The 25389-nt window shown below is 42.0% G+C and overlaps 1 protein-coding gene across 1 annotated transcript in view; it reads left to right on the top strand.

Moving 5' to 3' along the window:
• LOC144701999 (Survival protein SurE-like phosphatase/nucleotidase) overlaps positions 1-9745 on the top strand; it is a 22075-nt gene extending 12330 nt beyond the window's left edge. The window contains exons 6-9 of the mRNA XM_078573843.1: positions 8202-8355; positions 8686-8862; positions 9286-9354; positions 9442-9745. Of these exons, the coding sequence (XP_078429969.1) occupies positions 8202-8355; positions 8686-8862; positions 9286-9354; positions 9442-9552 (511 nt within the window). The 3' untranslated portion in view covers positions 9553-9745. The remainder of the gene's footprint in view (positions 1-8201; positions 8356-8685; positions 8863-9285; positions 9355-9441) is intronic.
• Positions 9746-25389: the final 15644 nt, after the last annotated feature.

Genomic DNA, 25389 nt, shown 5'->3' with positions numbered 1-25389 from the left:
CCATCCGGTACCCCTGTCCTTCTGCCAATGATCTTTTTGGCATTCTCTTTCTCCCTCTGAGTTCCTGGTGATGATCTTTCTGCCAGTGATCTTTTTGGCATTCTCTTTCTCCCTCTGAGTTCCTGGTGATGATCTTTCTGCCAGTCTCCCAATCTATCTCTATCTCCCCAATAAGAACTCCCAGGTTCTTGTCAGGTCCAAGGTCAATGATCGAACAGTCCATTGTCAATGTAAGAGGAAAAGGAAATAAAATAGGACAATGTCATTATTCATGCGGAGACAATGCTGTTTACCCCATCATCATCCGCTATTCTTGATAGAGTGCAGCAGGCTGCCATACCTTAAGAGACCTTTATTACAAAAAACCTTCTCAGTTAAATGAGGAGGTTAATGAGAGTCAGGAGGCTAATGAGAGTCTCTCAGGGCTCAACAAGCTGGCATTCTTTATGTATGATCCTTATCAATTGACAGTACATTAACCTCCTGTGCATGGGCCCGTGATGGTTATTGTGCCCTGTCCAGCCTCAAATCAGTTCTTTTGGGTAAGTTTGTTGGCAAGGTTCTCGGTCAATTCAAATGTTTCTGGGGAATTGAGAATTTTTTGAAGGGCTCAGCAAAAGTATGTTGTGGATCTGATTCAAGATTCAAGTACGTTGGGCTTAAAACCAGCTAGTCATCCAAAGATACCAAAATTAGATTATACCTGGAGGCAAGCGACTGATACGAAGTTTCTATGGACATACATATGGTGGAAGAAGCGAACAAAAGTCACATGTACTGATCGAAGCATGTGAGAAGCCAGACAAAGTGTTAGCCCGAATTCGATAAATAAGAGTAAAGGTAGTCTGAAGAAGACACTTTTTGATATCCTGTTACCATGGCAATCAGGAGTACAGGAGATCTTCTCACTGCTTGGAGGCTGGTGTAGGGAGATCCTCCCACTCCACAAGAGATAGGACTGATCTGGTCAGTCTCTCTCGACCTTCATCTTCTTCGTGCTCCCCTCATTGGGGGATACCTCTCTTGAACTGTCGGCGCACAGATATTTTTACTATTTTTAGACGTTCTGGGACAATCTTGTCATTGATCCGCTCTTTAAGTGCACAAGCTCTAAGGGAGCGTATCAGCTACTTGAGAACCCTTGGTCTTTTTTGTTGTTTGGTATAACAGTTGAACTACCTCACTGTTACTCAATCAAATATCTCATTTGCTATGTGTCAACTGGTTCCATGGTTGGTCGGCATTTGACCTAGCCGCCAGTCAGCTCAGGAAGAAAACACAAAAAAGACTTGCTTGTTTCACTCTTAGGGTTTCTCTGGTTTAAAACCAGAGATTTACAAAATAAATGGGCCGAGCCCATATCAGAGTGCACTAGCTGATTAATAAGTCAGTGGGCCCCTTATATATGGGGCCCACATTTACAGATAAACAAAACAATAAATAAAACGGGAAATATAAGGCAGTTAGTCTTCTGATTACACCCCCCCTCAAGCTGGTGCATAGATGCTATCAATGCCCAGCTTGGACATCATTTGCTGGAAGTTGCTGCTTGGAAGACCTTTGGTCAAAATATCAGCTAGTATATCTGATGATGGAACATACTTCATCTGGATAATTCTGGAGTCAATTTTCTCTCTAATAAAATGTCTGTCGACCTCCACCTGTTTTGTTCGATCATGCTGGACTGGGTTATGTGCAATGTCAATTGCAGACTTACTGTCACAGTATAAGGTGATTGGAGTGTCTTGAGAGAAACCTAAGTCTTCGAGAACTCCTTTGATCCACAACGCTTCACATATTCCTTTTGCAATAGACCTGAACTCTGCTTCTGCACTGGATCTGGCTACAACGTCCTGTTTTTTACTTCGCCAGGTAATCAAGTTTTTACTGATGAAGGAACAGTACCCAGATGTTGATCTCCGGTCCACTACTGACCCTGCACAATCGGCATCAGTGTTTTCTCTGAATAGTAAACCTAGCCCAGCTGTTCCTTTCAGATAGGCTAGCACTCTATGAACCACTTGCCAATGTGTTTCCCTTGGATCATGCATGAATTGCCTCAATACTCCAACGGCAAAAACTATATCTGGTCTGGTATGGTTCAAGTAGATAAGTCTACCAACTAATCTTTGATATTGTTCCTTGCTGACTGGACTGTCGTCCTCACACGATCCAAGCTTCAGGTTTGAGTCAATTGGGGTACATGCGGGCTTGGAGTCCAGCATTCCGGTATCCTTTAGAAGGTCCTGTATATATTTGCGTTGAGAGATGAATATACCCTCCCTTGAGTAAGCTACTTCAATTCCCAAGAAGTATCTCAAAGGACCCAAGTCTTTGATGGCAAATAACTGTGATAGCTGGTTACTCAGTTCCTTAATACCTTTTTCATCACTTCCGGTGATTATGATGTCGTCTACATAAACCAACAATGCCACGACCCCCCCTGGATGAGAGTGTCTGACAAATAAAGTGTGATCCTCTTTACTCTGAGTGTACCCCATAGTCTTCATGGCTAATGAAAATTTTCTGAACCAGGCACGTGGTGATTGTTTCAGTCCGTAGAGTGTCTTCTTCAGCCGGCAGACTCTATTTCCAAACTCAGGAGAATAATATCTTGGTGGTGGTTGCATGTATATCCCTTCTTCTAGATCTCCATGCAGGAAGGCATCTTGACATCATACTGATTCAGACCCCACCCTGAGTTTGCTGCCAGTGCCATTAGTATCTGCACAGTGTTGAGTTTGGCCACTGGTGCGAAGGTCTCTGTATAGTCAATGCCGTATGACTGACTTTATCCTTAGGCTACAAGTCTAGCCTTACACCTCTCCAGGGAGCCATCTGAATTGTACTTTACGATGTAGACCCACTTACATCCTACACACTTCCTACCCTGTGGGAGAGGTACTAGCTCCCAGGTTTCATTTTTTCTGAGGGCCTCCATCTCTGCATTCATAGCTGACTTCCACTTGGGGTCTTTCACAGCTTCTTCCACAGTGCGTGGCACACTCACCTCGTCCATTGGCAAGGAGGGTGTGATATTCTGACGAGAGCCTTTTGTAGCTAACCACATTGCATATAGGATATTTTGGATGTTGAGTGCAGGTTCTATTCCCTTTTCTCAACGCCACCGGCCAACTCAAGTCTTCCTCCTCTTGCATTGGGTCTTCTTGGTGTCTTGCATCAGTCTCCTCTGTCCTTGTATCCTGTTGCCCAATTTCGTCTAGCTGTGACTCATTCTGATCTTCAATATCTCTGATCTGGTCATGCTCTTCCACTGGTACTTCTCTCCTGATGGCAGTCTCTTCCCGCAACTGCCACTCAATATCTCCTCTGCATTGCGTCGAATTATCATGAACTCTCTCAGTTGGATCAGCATAGAACATCTGCTGCTCATTAAAAGTCACATCTGCAGAAACAATGATCTTCCTCTGACCAGGAAGAAAGCATTTGTAGCCTTTCTGAGTTGGGGAATATCCAACAAATACACACTTTTCTTCCCTTGGATTGAGTTTGCTACCTGGATTGTGTACATGTGCAAATGCCACACATCCGAAAATTTTCATTGGTAATTCATTCTTGGCCCTTCGGTCAGGGTAGAAGGTTGACATCATATCTGTTGGGCTCTGGTAATTCAGTGTTCTGGAGGGCAATTGATTGATCAGATAGGCAGCTGAAAGAAGGGCTTCTGCCCACAAATATTGTGGTGCATGTGCATGAATAAGCAGCGTCCTTGTGGTATCAACCACGTGGCCTATCTTCCTCTCTGCTATCCCATTTTGCTGTGGGGTGTTCACGCATGATGATTCTTGGACTATGCCCTGATTGAAAAAGAATTTTGACAGTTCTTGATTATAAAAATCCTTAGCATTATCTGACCGAAATTTCTTTATGGCAACTCCATATTGGTTCTTCACCATGTGGCAGAACCCCTGGATGATGTCAGGTACCTCTGTCTTATTTTTGAACAAGTGTACCCACATACTTCTGGTGCAGTCATCAACCAAGACAATAAACCATCTCTTGCCTGAGATTGATGGGGTTCTACATGGCCCCCATACATCAGCGTGAATCAAAGTGAATGGCCATGAGCTCCTCTCACCAGTATTTTTAAATGATGCACGTTTGTGTTTCCCCAAATGACATGAGTCACAAACAACTTTAGACAAATCCAGATGTTCAACAAAGGTAGGAAACATTTTTCTTAAAATAACAAAAGAGGGCTGCCCGAAACGAGCATGCATCATCTTCAGCTGCTCCAGCCTTCCAGACGTAGCTGCTCCTGCCACCATGATTGCTTTTCGCGTGCCATCATCCAGCTGGAGTAGCCCATTCCTCTCTTTAATTGATCCAATCTTCATATTTAGTACCTTGTCAAACACAAAACATCCATCAGACCTCAGGATGACTGAGCAATTAATATATTTGATTAGTTGCTGTGGAGAAATCAGTTATGCCCTTAACATAAGCACATGAAGAACATCTTTAAGCATTCCCAATTCTTTAATATGCACTGTACCAATGCCTGCGACTTGGAGAATTTCTCCTCCAGCAGTAATCACTTTCCTCTGATTCTCACAGCAAGCATAGGAACAAAATTTGGAGCGATCAGGGGTCTTATGATCTGTCGCTCCTGAGTCAATGATCCAGTTCATTCCTAGAAGGGACGTTTGAAAAACAGTAGAAATATGATAATCACCTGATCTGGTCATGGAGGCAGATCCGAATAGGGACTTGAGTCTTTCCACCTCCTCTCTCAGCACAGATATCTCTTCCCTCGTGTTCCTGGGCAGCATTTTGGATTCTTCAGGGGCAACTGTTTCACGTCCTTCCCGAGCACTACCTTGGACTGTTACTGCATTAGCCTGACCTTGGCGAGGAGGTCGATTCTGCAATTTCCAACATTGATCAATATTGTGATTTTGCTTCTTGCAGAACATGCCCTCCTGTGACTGAGGCTGTGACTGTATCTGAGGCTGTGGCTTCCAATTCTGACTCCTCTGATCCCCTTGAACTGTCTGAGATCTCTGAGACTTCTGTGGCGTCACCTTCGCCATCAACCCGGTGGCACTTTCTCCATGGCCAGATTCAGCCATCACACCCAGCCTTTCTTCTTCTTCTCTCGCCAGTCTGTGGCTTCCTCTAGATCAAGTACGATTTCACGATTCAGCAATTGACTCCGCATACTTTCATACTCAGCATTAAGGCCCAACAGAAATTTGTAGAGCCTATCCTTCTTTGTAAATTGCCATTCGTCTGACTCAGGGTCCTTGATCAGCCGGTAGTAATCAATCTCCCGCCAGATAGCTTGTAGTTCATTGGCATATACAGTGACCGTCTTGCCCCCTTGAACCAAATCGGCAGCCCTAGCAATTAGGCTGTATATTCTCCAATCCCTTCCCTTCGAACTGCCGTTGTGGGCATGATCCCAGATTGCTTTGGCTGTCTTCAAGAGAAGGAAGTTTTTACACTCATTTCCAAACATGCTCCCAAGGAGCCAAGCTCGGACTAGGGCATCATCCTGCTTCCATCCTTTGTACCCTGCACTGCCAGGGTCTCTAGTGATGAATAGATGGTCAGACAGAGCTCTCCCATCCAGGATGATCTCCACCTACTCACCCCAATGGAGTGCATTCAACCCATCATATTTGAGGGGTTCAGGAACACTTGGAAAGGTGTGTTGCACCACATTCTCGCGATCTTGGAGTGATACAGAATCACTCGAACTCGCCTTCGTCATCTCTGTGGCCATTACCAAAGCCCAGAGAATCTAAAGAAAAACTTTTTCTGATACCTTGGAATAGCAAGTTGCTTCTGTTGCGTTTTCCCCCAACGATGAGCTCTTTGGGCCCAGCTCTGATACCATGTCAACTGGTTCCATGGTTGGTCGGCATTTGACCTAGCTGCCTGTCAGCTCGGGAAGAAAACACAAAAAAGACTTGTTTCACTCTTAGGGTTTCTCTGGTTTAAAACCAGAGATTTACAAAATAAATGGGCCGAGCCCATATCAGAGTGCACTAGTAGATTACTAAGTCAGTAGGCCCCTTATATATGGGGCCCACATTTACAGATAAACAAAACAATAAATAAAACGGGTAATATAAGGCAGTTAGTCTTCTGATGACAGTATGAGCATGTTCAGCCTATTATTGGGTTATCCACACACAACTCGTACGGATATTGTCATCCACATCCTACAAGAAAATTAACCAAGCCAAAGTTGGATACTCGACAAAAATTCAGGTTATCTCGTGTTACAAGATTATCCTGATGCTGATTGGGTCAGCTATCTTGGTGATGATCACTCCCACTGCTCAGATGCAGACAAACAGATTCCATCATACAGGCCCTACTAAACTTGAATTATCTCCCACCACTGTGTCTTACACTTTACTCAAATGCCCAACGCACTGACACTAAGTATCTAGAGAAAGAGCACACCAGTTGTCAACTGCCATTCTTGGGATTTGACATGAGTAGACTGGCTGTGATAAACAGGTAATTCCAGAAACATTCTTCTAATGACTCACAACTAGAGTGACTTAGCCAAATACCTCACAGCATATTGTATCCCAATGTACTAGGTGTGTCTATTGGTCCTTCAATAAGTTTCATTTTCCAAAAAAAGAAGGTTTCAAATTTGAAGCACATGCAAGTTTTTCGGGATTGAAGACTGTTAAACAGAGGCCCTTATTGTATATTTTATTTCACTGTTTATGTGAACTAAGTCATTTAAACTCGGGCTGGGCCTGGGCCTAGTCTTGGGCCCACTCCAGGCCCAGGCCCGGGCCCACAATTTAAGTCATGGGTATTTAAACCCCAGACTCTGAGCACGAATTTGAAGTTGTCTTTTTTTCCTTTCTGAAACCCTAAATGTGGAGGCTGGCTGCTGGTCTGTTCTGCTCCAGCAGAGCTGTCAAAATTATCTTGAAATCTCATATATTTGGAATGATGTCAGAGTAATTTGTGACAAAAAGTTAGCTCTCAACATTGAGCACACCTACTGATACGATCCAGTAAGCCCACTAGGGGCATTTTTGTCTTTAGACATTCCCTTTACGTTTCCTTTAAGTATGTAGCCCTCCTTGTAGGAGGGCAGGACATGAATTATTAACTCATTGGCTTCAAGTAGCCTCTCCTCTCCCTTGGTGACGTCCACTCCGTTGAGCTCTCCGGCGACGTCCACTCCGCCGATCCCGCCCTGCCGTAGTCCATCCCGGCACGCCGAAGTCCACCCCGGCGCCTTCACTCTCCCTCCACCATCTTCTCCCCTGTACGAACCGGCTGGTCCGTATCACCTACCTTCAAAGCAATCAGAGAAAGCAGTTTAAGGAAAACCTGGGCTGTATGCGGAGCCTTTCTCAATGTATATGAATTCTGCTATGCAAGCACTAAGATTAATAAAATTAATTTTCATTTGCCAGCTTAACGGAGATCTTGAAAATTCTGTTGAGATCTTGATCTTGATATCTTCAAAACAATACATGAAACAAGGTCACGATGAATAATCGATACAAAATTATATTCATTCGAGAAAAAGTTTAGGTCATGAATCAATTATTTCTAATGCCAACTGCCTTGAATCTAGTCTAAAGAACTGGGGCTTATAGGACTTGAATCTATTCTGAAGATATTTCCTATCCATCACACAAAAGGATGCTACTTTTATTTCTTCTCATGGGCATCTCTTGAAAACCAGCGACGGGCTTACAAACTCTGACTATGTGCTTTATAAGCTGTTAGGAGCAGTCCATGGTTTTCATGACGTTACAAAACGTATGAAACTGATTGCTGCTACGAATGGGTTTTCTTTATTAGTTATACTTAACAATTCATTGATCTACGTAGTATCAACTCTAAGAAATATTAATGTTCCCATTGTTTCTCCAGATGAAGGTGTTTTAACATTGTCTATGGACATAATGCAAGTGGTGCTAAAAATATGATGATCTGATGGTACTCTTAGTTCATAAAATGGATAAGGGATTAGGATAGGCTCTGAGTTCAAAGTAAGATATTAGTGTTCTACGGATTTTTATTGGGATAATTTTCTCTTTTAGAAAGTCCTTTTTTTCCTTGGATGTCGAGTTCCCAATCTATGATTTATTCATAGGATGTCTTTTTATTTTTCTGTTGTATAAAATTTTTGCTTCTCCAATCTATACAGAATTCTGCTCCAGTATCTTATTGAAAACTATCTGCAGGGAGCGAGGTACGAGTAGCACCGATGATCTCAAAAAGGCATCAGAGTGTTGTTTGCCTCTCTTAAATGCTTTGATTGCTGAAATTGTCAGCAAAAAACTACCAAAAGGAGTGTTCCTTAACGTTGACCTGCCAACAGATCTTAGTTCTCACAAGGTATACCCCTCAGCAATTTCATTTCCTGCATAAATCATGGGGTTTCCCTTATTCTTCATCATGTCAACGGCAGAAGTTTTTATGAGGAATGTAGATAAAATGCTCTATTTCAGAGATTTCTCTTACTGATCTTAGTCCGGGCTGTTCCCAAGCCAGGTTCCATGGATCCATTCTGAAATTGAGCATCTTTCCATTCTTTGTTGCCGGATTTACAGTGCTCTACTTTGTCTTGTTTACTCCATCACTATCATCCATGATACAGATGTCCTATCTTTATGAGACACACCAAATCATCACAATTCTAATTGTTTATTTGTTTATTTTTAATAGGGATTTAAGATAACGAGGCAGGGAAAATCTATGACAAGGATCGGTTGGAAACAAACGGTTCCATCATCGTCTGCAGACTATAGCTATGTCGCTGCTGATGTGGAACTAGACTCAACCGTCAGTAACAGAAATGGCTTATTAAAATCATCCGCCGGAGTGCTTTGGTTCAAGAGAAAGGTGTGTTCTCATGTTCATTCAACATCCGCCCATCATTTACTATAAGTTGAATTGTTGTTTGAGGAGAGAAAGAAAGAAGAATCAGAGGCTAAGGTATAACAGGACGTGAGGAACCACGTTGCCCTGGTACTCAGACGAAAGAGCCCAAACCCTATTGTTAATCAAGCCAAATTCAATTAAGCTAGAGGATTCCCTACCCTTATCGAATGGTCATTGTCATTATCATTCTCATCCTTGTATAGAAAAATGACGAGGACAAATGGCAATTCAACTTTTCCCACCTCTACCATGTCAGTAGATGTTGACAGATGATGATTTTGTCATCCTCTGCCAAACCCTAATGTTATCTAGGGATAGGTATTCTTTGAAAGGGAAATAACGATAATCCCCTACTTCTAACTCTGCATTCCGTTTCCATTTCAGATTGTCGGTCAAAATGCTGATGAAGGTGGAGCTGAGGATTTGGACTTCAAAGCTCTGCAAGCTGGATATGTTAGAATGTTTTCAACTATATTTCGAATCATTTCTTTTGAAAGATTTTAGTCACAATTGAATCAAAGAATTGCATGTAACTTGCAGATCACAGTCACGCCTCTCTGCGCTCTCTCCTGCACTGAGGTTGAAGCAGAATCTTTTCTTCGAGACTGGATTGTAGGTGTGCCGGATTCGCCATCCCCATCATTATTATGAAAAGATGGAGATAAAGTAGCATGCGGTATCTTCCATGGTAAAAATATTTTTTTCTCTCAAGCTATCAGGATTGATGTATCATTCTTATAGGCACATGATCAGATCTATGCTTCATATTTTCGATGACATCATAGAAATGGAATGGATCTCGGATGGCTTATAATCTATTTTTCCCATAGCATTATGTTTCTCACTTTTGCTCCGTTGGATTCTGAAGTGCGTGAAAGATCATCCATGGCTTAAAATCTTTGTACGTTTTTTATCTCTCTCTCCACCTATTGAGCATATATTCAATGGAGCCAGGGAATGGGTCTTTGAATCCATGTCCCACATATTTATATGTATATATATATCCATCTCAAGTACTTCATTCATTAGACAGGGAGAGAGATAAACTCTGAATAGTGATTGATGTAAGGTCATTATGGATGGGAAATTCTTTGTTCAGCATCGAACGAACACTGTTCGACGACGAGCGAACACTGTTCAGGATCGTTCGCGAACCGTTCACAAATGCTACACGTTTTGAAAAAGGGTAAAAAAGACTGTATTATCAGAGAAATAGAGAGAGGGAGCGAGGGAGAGGGATGGAGAGAGAGGGGGGATTGAGGGGGCATGGGAGACGGGAGAGGGGGGGCAGGAGAGAGAGAGAGAGGGGGCAGGAGAGAGAGAGAGGGAGAGGGGAGGAGAGAGAGAGAGAGAGAGGGAGAGAGAGAGAGGAGGAGAGAGAGAGAGGGGAGAGAGATGAGAGATAGAGAGAGAGGGAGAGAGAGGGAGAGAGAGAGAGGGAGGGAGAGAGAGGGAGGGAGAGAGAGGGAGGGAGAGAGAGAGAGAGAGAGAGGGAGAGAGAGAGAGAGAGAGAGAGAGAGAGAGAGAGAGAGAGAGAGAGAGAGAGAGAGAGAGAGAGAGAGAGAGAGAGAGAGAGAGAGAGAGAGAGAGAGAGAGAGAGAGAGAGATCCCCCCTCTGATATTGTCAAAACATAATTATTATTATAACAATAATAATGTTATATTGTAAAAAACATTTCCTCAGGAATGCCACCTGTTCGCAAATGGTTCATCTGTTCGTGAACGGGTAGTCTGTTCACAAGGCATTCGCGAACGTCTGTTCACAAGGCATTCGCGAACGTCTGTTCACAAAGCATTCGGGAACCCGTTCAGATGGGATTTTTCCGGTCCGTGTTTGTGTTTTCATGAATGAACGAAACCTTTTTTCCCATAATGGTTTTGAGGATAAAGATGAAGATCATGGTTTTGGGTAGATTCAAAGATGGCTTCATGGGTAGAACGGAATAATAGATGAAATGATGGATGAATGATATAGAGAGAGAACTGTAGTCCTGCAGAAGTTTTTTGCTAATTAAATCAGCGTTGGTTCTGGAAGAGGTAACGTCGCCGTCAGAGACCTTTTTCCTGCTGACCCCTCAACGACCCATGAATAACTAGGACAATGCAAAGTTTAAGATGACGTATCGGTTCGGGTATATACAAGATGACATCATTTTTCTCTATACAAGAACAGGGTTTCTTTTCCTCTTCCTTCGCTTTCTCATATCTTGGTATATGTATATATGTATATATCTCTTTATATCTCTCTCTGTTTCATGGTATGTGAGCGAAACGCCGGCGGATGGGAATTGACGAGTATAGACCACAGCACCTGCACGTCCTCGTACTGGCAGGATTTCACGTCCTCGTAGAGAATGTAAATCCCTCTCTCTGCAAGACCCGGAAGAAGCATCATCATGAAGGAGAGAGAAAGAGGTGGCTAGATGGATAGATTTAGAGTTCGATGGAGAGAGGGGTGGATAGATTTATGGAGAGATGGATACCTGGACAGATTTCGGGAATCGAGATAGAGAGAGAGAGATGGATTGGTGGATAGATAGATAGAGAGATGAATAGCTGGATAGATTTCAGGGATTGATATAGAGAGAGATGGATTGGTGGATAGATAGATAGAGAGATGGGTAGCTGGATAGAGAGATAAAGAGATGGATAGCTGGATTGATTTCGAGAACCGGTAGAGAGAGAGAGGTGGATAGATAGAGAGATAGGTAGCTGGATGGAGAGATAAAGAGATGGATTGTTGGATTGATTTGGAGAACCGGTAGAGAGAGAGGTGGATAGATAGAGAGATAGATAGCTGAATAGAGAGATAAAGAGATGGATAGTTGGATTGATTTGGAGAACCGATAGAGAGAGATGGATAGTATGATAGATTGAGAGAGAGAGAGAGAGACACAGAGAGAGAGAGAGAGAGAGAGAGAGAGAGAGAGAGAGAGAGAGAGAGAGAGAGAGAGAGAGAGAGAGACACAGAGAGAGAGAGAGAGACACAGAGAGAGAGAGAGAGAGAGAGAGAGAGAGAGAGAGAGAGAGAGAGAGAGAGAGAGAGAGAGAGAGAGAGAGAGAGAGAGAGAGAGAGAGAGAGAGAGAGACAGAGAGAGAGAGAGAGAGACAGAGAGAGAGAGAGAGAGACACAGAGAGAGAGAGAGACACAGAGAGAGAGAGAGAGAGAGAGAGAGAGAGAGAGAGAGAGAGAGAGAGAGAGAGAGAGAGAGAGAGAGAGAGAGAGAGAGAGAGAGAGAGAGAGAGAGAGAGAGAGAGAGAGAGAGAGAGAGAGAGAGAGAGAGAGAGAGAGAGAGAGAGAGAGAGAGAGAGAGAGAGAGAGAGAGAGAGAGAGGTGGATAGATAGATAGAAAAATGGATTGCCGGATAAATTTAGAGATCGACACAGAGAGAGGTGGATAGATAGATAGAAAAATGGATTGCCGGATAAATTTAGAGATCGACCAGAGAGAGAGGTGGATAGATAGATAGATAGCGAGATGGATAGCTGGATAGATTTCGATCATTGATAGAGAGAGGTGGATAGATTTTGAGATCAATAGAGAGAGGGGTATAGATAGATATATATCTGGATATCTTTAGAGAGAAAGAGGCGGGTAGACAGAAAGTACAAAATATTAAGAAAAAAGGTTGGATATTACACAATGTATCAGATCACACAAAAGTTGGATAAAATTTCTGGGCAAAATGAACTTCGTCGATGAAATCAAAATATATTTTTTTAAAAGATAGATAGATATGGATAGCTTTTGATACATCCATTAGGCTAGAAATTGGAAACTCCACAGTTAAGCGAACCAAGGCTGCTTCTTATTACCGATCCATGTAAGAATACTCTGGGATAGTGGAATACTTGCGAAGAATCAAGAATTTCTTTTTAAAAAAAAAGATGGATAGAGAGAGAATAGACAGATAGATAGATAGATAGATAGAGAGAGAGAGAGAGAGAGAGAGAGATGAGATGAGCTTACTCTTCCTCTGTGACAAGGGGAAGCGGAGCCAGAGCTTCTTGATGGGACAGAGGAGTGCCTGAATCCACCCCATCTTGGTAGAAGAGAGAAGAGACAGTTTGGTCTCCTGATCCCTCCCTGTGGAGATAGATGTAGAGAGAGAGAGAGAGAAGGAAGCGAGGAGTACCCAGGATTGCGGCGTGGCTACCCACTCTTCCCCATCTTTCTCCCTTCTATTTCAATCTTCCTAACAATGCCTTTCCATATTCCAATCCTCTCTCTCTAAACCTACTTTGCCCTTGGAGTCTTCTGTCTCACGCATAAAGACTGGAGCTCTACTTGCTCTCTCTCTCTCTCACCCTCTCTCTCTCTCTATACATATATATCTATCTATCTATCTAAATATCTCTCTATCTATCTATCTATCTATCTATATATATCTCTCTGTATCTTTTTATCTATCTATCTCTCTATCTCTCTCTCTATCTGTTTATCTATCTCTATCTTTCTATCTATCTATCTCTCTATCTCTATCTTTCTATCTATCAATCTATCTATCTATCTATCTATCTCTCTATCTTTCTTTCTATCTCTCTCTCTATCTTTCTTTCTATCTCTCTCTCTCTCTATCTATCTATCTATTTATCTATCTATCTATTTATCTCTCTATCTATCTATCTATCTATCTATCTATCTATCTATCTGTCTATCTAATTCTCTCTCTCTCTATCTCTCTATCTCTCTATCTCTCTATCTATCTATATATCTATGTATCTAACTATCTATCTATTTATCTATGTATGTATCTATCTATCGTTCGATTGATCTCTCTAATGCACGTGTGCATAAGTTACGTCAGAAGAATGGATATCGAGTCAATGCCGAGCCGGCACAAGATTTTGGTCGGATCTTCGTCATCCCGTTCGGTAATATGGCGGAATCGCACGCCTACGGAGTGGGCAACAAACGGCGGCGTCATTGCAGTTGCACCGTCGCTGTAGTGACCCCTTCCCGCTGGCCAAGTGAAATTTTAAATTTCGTCGAAAAATTAGTTTGAAAGTAAGCATCCGAGAAGGGGGAGAGTAAGTGAAAAGGAGAAAAGGAGAGTAAGTGAAAGAAGGGAGGAGCGACCAGAAGAGAGAGAGAGATTGAGTAAGATAGAAGGGAAGAGAGCAAGATATGTGTAGAAAAGAAAATAGACGGGAAAGATATATATATATATATATCGATCGATCGATCGATCGATCGATCGAGAGAGAGAGAGAGAGAGAGAGAGAGAGAGAGAGAGAGAGAGAGAGAGAGTTCAGGGATAGAGAGGAATAGAGATAGAATTCAGGGATAGAGAGCTATGAGAAGGGAGGAGATAGAGAGAGGGGTGAAGAGAGAAAGAGGGAGAAAGAGGTAGAGCATAAGACAGAACGACTTTTAAGAGAGCGTGCAAGGAAGAATGAGAGAGCGAGACAGAGAGAGATAAATCTGTTTATTGTGTTTCTGCCGGCATCAAATCAAACTACGCGTATCTTGCGATGATGAAAGAAATCTGACGTCAATTTGTGCTTCATGAAGCCTCCGGGTCGGATGAACAGTGAAGGTTGAGGTTTTCACTGATAGAATTTTTGCTGCATCTGAATTTGATTTGTATGTGATTTCGGTGCCTTCCAGCGTCTTCCACGCCTTTATTACTAACGCACTCAAGCTCATATCCAGTGCTTCAAGGTAACATTTCTCTCCCGCTTTTGCATCTGCCGGTGCATTCTGACGTATTCCACGGACGTCCCATATTTTCTGGCAAATTAAGGAGAAACCCATTATTTTCTGGCACTTGTCGGCCTCCACTCTGATGTTCTGCCATAAATGAATATGTCAACATTGGGAACCGCTACCGTAGGCGACCTACTCTTGCCAAGGAGGTGGACTGTCAATTTATCTTGACAAGGCCTCTCACTTTGTCTTACCTAATAACTGTCTGTTCTGATGATCCCCAAACTGTAACTCTCATTTGACAGTCCTGGTCCCTTCCCAGTTTTTAGCGAGGCCTAAACTTTATCTAAACATCTGTCCAAGTCCTGTTTGGTCTTGTCTGGTCCGATCTTGTCCCAGCCAGATGCAGAACCAGTACGGGTCCAGTCACATTGACTCGTACATGTCAAATTCAAAAAATAAAAGAGAGAAAGAAGAAAAAAAGAAAAATCAAAGTAGGAAGGAAGAATAAAAGAAGGAGAATACAAGAACAACAAAATAAGAAGAAAATAAAAACAGAAAGTAAAAGAAGAAAAAAGGAAAATGAAAAAGAAGAAGAGAGGAAGAACAAAAAAAGAAGAAAAGAAGAGGACAATGAAGAAGAAAAGAAGAATATGAAAATGAGAAAGGAAGATAAAAATATAAATAAAAAAATAAGAAGAGAAGAAGGAATATGAAAATAAGGAGACGACAAGAAGAAAAGATAAAGAGAAGAATATAAAGGGAAGATGAAAGTATTATGAGAAAAGAGGAAGAACAGAAGGAAGATGAAAAGATTAATAGAAAAACAAGAACTAGAGAAGGAAGGCAAAGAGATTACTTGAAAAACATGAACCAGAGAAGGAAGACGAAAAGATAACCAAAAAAAAGAACAAGATAGGGAAGATGAAAACAAGGAGAAGAGAAGAAGAAAAGGTCTATAGAAGAATAATAAAGGAAGATGCAAACATAAATAGGAAAAGAAGAAGAACAGAAGGAAGATGAAAAGATTAATAGAAAAAGAAGGAAGACGAAAAGAAGGGGTGGTGGCGCACATGACCACGCACCATCACCGGACACTACACCACTATCGCCGGAGACGTCCCGTGTCATGACACGTCGCTAACACCAACTTTGGACCGGGGATTCGAGCGTCATTTAAATTTGGATTTGAATATTACAGTTATTTAAATTTTTTTCTTCCCTCCAAGGCCTATAAATAGGCCAATGCTGTACTGAACTTCTTGGTGATTATCTTTGGAGTTGAAGTTTTCTTCTAAAGAAATTGCCCTAGTTTTCTCTTCGTCGTCGCCGCCGCCGCCGTTGCCGCTGCCGCCACTACTGAGACGAAAAAATATATTTTATTTTCCTAATTCCTACTTTCATTATTATAGTAATTTCCAAGACTAGCCCCACTTGACCCCTCATGAAAATTTCCAAGACTAGCCTCATTTGACTATGAGGGGTCAAGTGGGGCTAGTCTTGGAAATTACTAAAATAATGAAAGTAGGAATTAGGAAAATAAAATATATTTTTTCAATTAAAATTTGAAAAATACAAACCTAGAAATAAGCGGCAAAAATCAATATACAACTATATTTCTGTTGATTGCATTTGATGTTTCCACCACTCATCAATTGAAAGCTGTAATGTCTCATAGATATGTATAGTATTTCATTTATTTATAATTTTTTTACCTCTAAATGGGAACCACTAATAAGTAGATCAGATTTTGTGGTCTCAGTAGCCCAGATTATTTACCAAACCCATCCTGAATATCCATGATCAAAGGCCATATCAGATTGACAATATGATTGATTACTTGATCGATCTGATGGAATCCACAAACACTAGATTAGAAAACCTCCCATATTGTTGTGTGGTATAAGGTACCCTCCCCTGTTGCAGACAATATGATGGATAAGATGAGGTAACCTCCCACTATGTAACCATATTGAGAGTAAGATGAAGTCACCAGCCACTAGCGGTGACACTTTCTTTGTAGCATTGTTTTTAAAGGTCTAGGTTAGGATCTGGTTAAAATTAATTTACCATGAAATTTCAGCCCATTAATGTTTTATTTCATATATTTTTTGTACCCAATAATACATAATTTAAAACAATATTGGAATCCTGACACTATAATATATTTGGATATCACCGAATTATTTCTTCAATTTTTTAGCATGTTTGTTCCTAAATGGTCATGAAAGAATGAATGGTTATCAGAGTCATGCTAAGCTACTATTATATTTAACAACATGTTTGTTGAAAACCATAAATCATACAATATAAAGTCATAAAGTATTTGTCATTTAGCAAACACTAATCAAAGATCATCTTCTTGGAAATATATGTACCCTGTAATAAAATCTCACATTCCACATGTCGTTTAATATATAAAGAAATCTATGCATTGATAAGAAAAAGAAAAAACGCAAACGGTGATTGGATTGATGATAAAATAGAATCCTGGGTCGCGAACAGTGATTCGATTGATGATGACAAAAGAGAATTCTTGGTTCAGTTCTCCACCTTAACGACACAAAAAAGAATTGATCAAATTATTGAGTCTGACTCATAGTGATCGTTTATCAAAGAATGACTCTGGGTATCAAATGATTGAACAACCGGGATCAATTTACTTACGATACTTAGTTGACATTCATAAAAAGTCTCTAATGAATTATGAGTTCAATAGATCCTGTTTAGCAAAAAGATGGATATTCCTTGCTCATTATCAGACAATCACTTATTCACAAACCTCGTGTGGGGTTTATTTGATATATAAAATTTGTTACAAGTCCCGTGTGAAGCTTATAAGGTAAGTCCATGAATACATGTAATGACTAAGTGAATTATGATGATATCATAATACATGCACTACAAGTCTTTAAATATTTTGAATCATACTCAAGAAGGATATAGAAATATTGTAGTAAAATAGCACCGTCTAACCCTGCTCATATGAAGACTATGGCCAATCACATAGCCATTAGTGCGAAAACACTAAGGACAGATAGGGGGTGCTCTTTGAAAAAAGAGTTCACTATGTTGGTTTTTGAGAATTCCTGAATGGTATGATACCTATCGTCAATCTGGTTGATTCATGTCATTGTTGTGTAAGTGGTCATTAGATTTGAGACATCAAAGATACCTTTTGAATGGAAAGTTTTTTTATATATTTTGGCTCTGAACTACAAGTCTATAACCAGGGGATTCTAAACTTTCTTAGCTCGAATGTAACAAAAAGTCCACAAAGGAGATTTTGTGGTCAATGTGGGATTGTCTTCCCTTGGTCTTTGAGGAGATTCACTCAAGAAAGATGATATGGTTAAATCTCTGGCCACGATAGTGGAATGTATTACTTAATGATTTAGCCACACATCAGTAATAGAATGGCTGATAAGGGTTTGACGATTAATCATACCTAAGTCATTTGAGACTCTATCATGGATGGATTATACGTACATAATACCAAATTATGGTAAAGGTTCAATTTGAGAATTGGCATAGTCATTTTGTATCTTCTACTACAAGAGATCTAGCTTGGTATCACAGACTGGCAACATAGGCAATCAATTATGATAGATCGATCATTGATTAATTAACCTATATGTAGTATTATTTATAAACTTGGTAGACTCCAAGAAGGTTATTGGTGTTGGATTCTGGTGCCTTGATTGGATGGTAGATAACTATGTTCTGTGCAGGTGAAGCTGAGATAGATTACAAATAGATCTTTAAAATATCATACACAATATTGTACCTTCCGTGGAACTTGTTCCACCATTGAATTGATCCCTTGGAAATTGTTCCAAAGTTTTTCATATGTTCGTCCTCTAAAATTATCTGCGCTATCAAGCTATCTTTTGGATCTCCCCTTCTTCAAGTTCTCCAAGATATTCTCACCATGAATATCATCTTCTAGGATGAGTGGAGAAAACTCAGAATGAAGAAAGGGGGCACCCATTTCTGGCCAGCCTAGGTGCCTAAAATGGGCGCCCCTCCGTTATTTATAGTTTACTTAAGATTTTTCACAAAACCCATTAAGTAAAACATATCCACGAATGCTGATATGATGTTTTGTGTGTGACTCCCTTTTCCCATGTATCGTTTTAGTTAATAACTTTAGTGGCCAATGATGAGTATGGTTATTCCCATAGCCATTAGTGTGGAGACACTAAGCATAGATAGTGGGTGTTCTTTAGTGGAAAGAGTTCACTGAACTGATTTGTACAAATCCCTGAATGGTATTATACCAAACTTTCAATCATTTTGATTCATGTCACGATTTTGTAAGTGGTCCTTAGACCTGAGTCACCAAAGATGTATTGTGGATGAGCAGTTGTACTTTGACTATGACCAACGAGTCCTTAATCATGGGATTTTAAACGGACTTAGTTCGGATACATCAAGAAGTTCATGATTATTATTGAGTGGTCAAGATGGAATTGTCCACCCTCTGTATAAGAGGTGACAGCTCAAGGAATACAATGCAATGAAGTCCTTGGCAAAGGAAGTGAAATATTAGAGACTAGTTCTTTGATGATTCCGAGTGCATCAATACTAACTTGGATGACTGATTAGGGTTTGACAATTGGCCATACTCGAAGTCATCCTAGGAGCCTCAAGTAGATGAGGGGCAATACGTATACAATAACTGATGATGAACATGTTCCATGAGTGAGTTGATACACACTCGTTTGTATCTTCTAGATTGGGTTAAATCGATCCAACATTAATTATCCATATGATGATATACTTAATTAATCTGGAAGGCTAATAAAGCTTATTGGGCCTCTCAAGTCGTTAACTAGACTGATACATGGGCCTATAGGATGACACACAAATGGTTTTTTGGACATCAGAAGGTATATTTAAGTTTTGGGGATTTTTATGAAAAATACATACTTAGTACAAATAGGGGAAGGTCTTGAAAATAATTCACCCGGGTTAGAATTCTTTAACATCCTTCCCCTTCTTCTCCCTTATCCTGAAATCTTCTCTCCACTCCCACTGTCATCAGGATGGTGTAACGACAACGACAAATGTTGAATAGAGTTTGCAAGGGTGAAGGAGGAGATTCGACGTACTGAGGATACATCTAGAGGCTGCACACTTGAGCAACTTGACTCGTTTCACTCTGGGATCCAAGAAATAACGGATGTGATCCATACACTGGTGCTTCATTTCATGATTTTAATGATGATGTTTAATTTCATTGTCAGTCTTCTTCTGCATAGAATCCCTGCCTTCATCTAGATCAAGGCCTCCTGAACTCAACAGGTTGCTAGTAATGAGACTAGAGGGACAGGACATCCTCTTGGATTTCTGGTGGCATAAATTGAGGGATTGAAGAGGATATCCAATGCTCTTAAAATTGCATGAATACATCCCGAGGGGGAGCATCTGAACAACTTAAATGTACTTATTAGGATAACCAAATGATTGTGGAAGTTGTTCTCTGCTAGGTGATATGATCATTTATGTTTTGAATTTTTAAAATCCATTTTTAGTTCAATATTTTTCTGCAAAATTGATTTTGGATTTCTTATTAAGACCTGAAACACCAACACATCTATGTGAGACAAACTAATAGAACTTTTCTCACAAAAATGTGTTGGATTTTGGATTTGCATTTTAAAATATAATTTGATGATTATGGTAAGATTAACATGAATATTTTAGTACCCAACAGTACATTGTTTCATGTATTTTCATGATAACAAAACAATTTGTTAATAAAAATTAACAAAGAGACATTGTTTTTAATCTATCTCTATTGAATTGTATTTTTTTTCTGAATATAAAGATGTTATTTTATTTTGTTATTGTCATATCTAGAAAACACTGGAAAAAAGGTTTTGTTTATGAATGTATATAATTTATTTTAACTAGAGGAAGCACCTTTAATCTAACTCAGACTCAAATATTTTCTTATATGTTTGCAGGATATTTCATCTAATGATCCTCCTGAGAGAAAATTGAGACAACCACATTTTTAAAATGGGTCAAGTTGAATATAATATATCTTTCTTATATATCGTGACATATACTTATGATATATATATATATAAAGGAACCTACATCCCTATAGAGTTATAGATAAACCATAGGGATTCATTGAGTAATTTTTCATTAGGAGTACAAGGATAAAGTTAGTTATCTGATAATAAGTTACATTGCAACTCGGTACATAAGACATAGCAGCATCCATGAACACATAGTCTGGACAGATGACATTGTGGGAAGCCAGCGTTCTTGATATCTTCGTGCCAAAGATATTCATTATTCATTTTTCATTATGTCCTATAAATTCTACCATCATAATTAAGGATCATTGAGCAATTTTTCATTAGGAATACAAGGACAAAGATACTTATCTGATAATAAGTTACATTGCAACTCGATACATAAGACATTGCAGCATCCATCAACACATAGTCCGGATGGATGACATTGTGGGAAGCCAGCGTTCTTGATATCTTTGTGCCAAAGATATTCATGATCCATCATGCCCAATAAATTCTACCATCATAATATGATGTCACTAAATCTTATTACTTGATAAAGTGTCTATAGTCACTGAAAGAACTTAGTGTCAATTGTGTTTAAAGAACTTTCAGTCCAAAGACTCTTTTGCAAATAATCCTGAAGATAGCAGAAACTAACTGGCCCACATATTCAAGAAATAGCTTACCTAGAACAATTGACACTAAATGGCCCACATCTCAACATGTCTCAGCCCCCGCTTACATGGAGGAGCTGAGGAAACAGCTTCAAGAATTTCTGGAGAGCAAGCTCATCCAGCCGTCCAAGGCTCCCTCCAGCGCCCCAGTTCTCTTCCAGAAGAAGGACGGGTCGCTTCGACTTTGTGTGGACTACCGATCGCTGAACAAGGTAACAGTGAAAAATAAATATCCTGTACCCAACGCTGAAGAGTTTTTCGACAGGCTTGGCGAGGCTCGCTACTTCTCACGGATGGACTTGAAGAGCGGGTACCACCAAGTGCGGATCAAGGATGGGGATGAACTGAAGATGGCGTGCGTGATGCCTTTCGGGCTCATGAATGCTCCTGCTACCTTTTGTTGCCTCATGAACACTATTTTTGGGGACTCTATCGATGGTTTTGTTGTTGTGTACTTGGATGACACTCTCGTATACAGCTAGAGCTTGGATGACCATGTGAGGCACCTGATGAAGGTGATGGCCAAACTGAAGGAGCACGAACTCTACCTCAACCCAAAAAAGTGTGAGTTTGCCTTGCAGGAGATTGAGTTCCTCGAACACCTGGTCGAGAAGGGAAGTGTGCGTATGGATCCCTCGAAGGTGAAGGCCATCAGGAATTGGACGGAGCCAAAGGGAGTGCCATAGTTGCGATCTTTCCTTGGGTTGGCTAACTACTACCAAAAGTTTATCAAAGGCTTCTCTCCACTAGCCGCCCCTCTGATAGACCTGTTGAACAAAGACGTGAAGTGGTAGTGGACAGACCGATGGCAAAGAGCATTTTAGCAAATTGAAGAGTGCAGTCTCCAGCGAACCGATGCTCCCATTGCCCAAGTTCAACAGACCATATGAGGTACATACTGATGCTTCTGATTTCGCACTTGGAGGTGTCTTGATGCAAGACGGACACCCCGTGGCTTACGAGAGCCGCAAGCTGAAGGACACAGAAAGGAGATACTCAATATACGCGAAGGAGATAACAACGGTGGTACATTTGCCTGAGAATTTGGCGCCACTATCTCCTCAGAGGGAAATTCGTGGTCTACATAGACAATGTGGCCACCAGTTGCTTCGAGTCCCAAAAGAAGCTGACCCCGAAGCAAGCAAGATGGCAAGATTTCTTGGCAGAGTTCGATTACATCTTGAAGTACAACCCGGGGCATGCTAATCAAGTGGCCGACGTCCTAAGCTGCAAAGAACCAGAAGAGTTCGTGGCCGCACTTTTAGTAGTCCAAGGAAGTATTCTCGATGAAATCAAATTGGCATTGAAAGATGATCCAAAAGTCATTCGCTTGATGAAACGCATTGCTATAGGCGAGACGAGGAGATTCTGGACCGAAGATGGCATTACCTATGCAAATGGGAACAGGCCATATGTCCCCCGTGCGGGTGGGCTGCGACTGAAGCTCCTCTATGAAGCACATGACGCACCCCACGTCAGGCACCCAAGGCAAGCACGGACACTTGCACTCATGTCCAGCAGCTATCACTGGCCGGGAATGGAACGAGATGTGGAGGCTTACGTTCGTTCATGCCTGGTGTGTCAACAAGAGAAGACGGATAAGGCAAAGGTAGTTGGAACGCTAGAACCTCTCTCGAGGGCAAGCAGACCGTGGGAGTTTATTTCAATGGATTTCATCACTTCCCTTCTGCGCGTGGGTGGGCACGACGCCATTTTGGTTGTCGTGGATCGTTTCTCTAAATATGTGATGTTCATCCCCACCATGTTAGAGGTACATGCACATGGTGTGGCTCATCTGTTTATGTCCCATGTGGCGAAGTACTGGGGTCTTCCACTGGACATCATTAGCGACCGAGATACAAGATTCACAGGTCGTTTCTGGGAGTCGTTGTTTAAGTACATGGGCTCCAAGCTCAAATTTTCTACAAGCTTCCACCCCCAAACAGATGGTCAAACGGAACGTGTAAATTCCATGCTCGAAGAATCCCTACGGCATTATGTTTCAGTCAATCAGGAGAATTGGGTGGATCTGCTGGATGCAGCGCAATTTGCACACAACATCAATTGGAGCAAGGCCACAGGTCACGCGCCATTTGAGATTGCAATGGGAAGACAGCCACTAACTCCTCCAGAAATGGTGAAGAGAAAGGGGAATGGACATTTCCCCACGGCCTTCTGCTTTGCACGCAATTATCATGCTCGCATTGAGGAAGCCCGTGAGGCACTAGAACGTGTTGCTCAGAGAATGAAGAAGTACGTCGATCAACACAAAAGGGACGTAGAGTTCCAAGTCGGCGACCTGGTTTTGTTGAAGACCAAGGCGCAGATGTAGAAGATGAAGCAAGAAAAGCAACGTCGCAAGGGTCTAATACCCCGCTATGGTGGACCTTTCGAGGTGGTAGTGAAGATCGGACGGATTGCCTACCGACTCAACATTCCCCGTCGGCTAGCGGTCCATCCGGTCTTCCATGTGTCGGTTCTAAAGAAATATATACCAGGTCCTGAAGACGCGACAAGGAACCAGCCCCAGTGTGCGCCGCCAAATGTTCGTGCGCATTTCGATTAGGAAGCAAAAGCAGTCCTAGCAAAGCGGGAAATTGACCAAGGAGGACGTCATGGTTGCTATCACAAGACTGAGCACCTAATCAAGTGGAAGAACAGACCACCGGAATCATCCACCAGGGAGTGCGACTCGGACTTACGGCAGTTTGAGGACCTACGACGAGCATATGAAGCGGAGCAGCAGGTGTCGACAAGGCGTTGACAAGTTCAGGCGGCGGGGGCGTGTTAGGCACCTAACTAGGTGGCATTCCCTGCCCAGAGGCCTGCGTGCTCATTGGGAGGGCTTGTCCGCGTGGTAGGCTCACGACATTAAAGTGATGTTGAACGTCGTCGATGTCGTCGTCCGAAGGATAAAATCACTAGGTGAATGTAACTACGTGATGCGATGTGTCATAGGAGAATGTGCGTGCAGGCCCCGACTTGTGATGATTCGCCAGACTCCAAACTCCCAAGCGGACTATCAGTGACGGTGATGGTGACCTTCTAACCCTCGTCAGAGCGACGATGGCGACTAAGGCGCCGAACGGAGCAAGTCCGTAGGGGCTCCCACGTAATGGAAGGGCTCGACCCGTGCCTACGAAGACGCTCAACTTTGTAGTTTTCTCGATAAATCTCTCTCACCTATCTAAGCCGAGCGCGGTGGAGTGTAGTAAAAAATATACTCAAAGACGTAATTAAACTGACGAGCAAAGGGGAACGACGTACCTCGTCATGGCCAGCGTTTGTTGTTGATGTCTTCGTTGATGCAAAAAGAGGGAAAGCTCCGAGTGGCACAATGGGTGGAAAAGGCACAGTGCTTGAGGGAGGTGTCGAAGGGAAGATACAAAGACGAAAAGAGGGGCGGCCAGACAGCACAAGCGCTCGATGGATCACGGTGGGAGTGAATCCTTCAGGGGGCTTGAACCGAGCAGAAAGGACTGCGACTACGAGTGATGCTAGGCGGCTCGAACATTACTGGCCGCACAGGGTTAGGAGATTCGTGCACGACCAGCACACCATCTAGTTTTCAAAGTCGTTCTCCATATTGTGGATCAGAATTGTTAGTATAAATGAGCAACCCCTTTTCAACAAGTGATCTAACACCCGTGTGGCGAGTCGACACCCACACACCGTCAGATTTTGGGCTGCGGATGGCACATGAGGAGTGTCATCACGTTTCGAAGCTATCGTTTGATGGCCCGGGGCTGTGGCGTTGACTGGGCATGTATTCTTTCGCGGTGTCCTGAGTCATATGAATTGCGATGCCTGCATGCACCATGCGTGGTGACTCCCAAGGGCAGCAGTAGGAGATAACATCCCTGAAGGGGTTCACACGATCGACGCCATGAGCCGGATTCGCCATGTGCGTCGAGTAATCTCTCGATCGTGCGAAGCTGCGCGTCCCTCTAGTTCGCGCACTACACGGATCTGCGAGATGAGTTACACCACGCTCTACAAGGTGTCTCCCGAAGGGATTTGACTACGAAAGATGACGATTTTGGCGCCGGTGACTCGAACTGGAGTACGGGGCACTGAGATTGGCGCCTGAAGAGGGGTGGCAATCCAGGTTGCTTCCACTCTCCTTTG

Source organism: Wolffia australiana, chromosome 4 (genome assembly GCF_029677425.1).
Source record: "Wolffia australiana isolate 7733 chromosome 4, ASM2967742v1".
Classification (NCBI taxonomy): Eukaryota; Viridiplantae; Streptophyta; class Magnoliopsida; order Alismatales; family Araceae; genus Wolffia; species Wolffia australiana.
The sequence above is the reverse complement of the archived record's forward strand: the minus strand, read 5'-3'. Positions and strand labels throughout refer to the sequence as shown.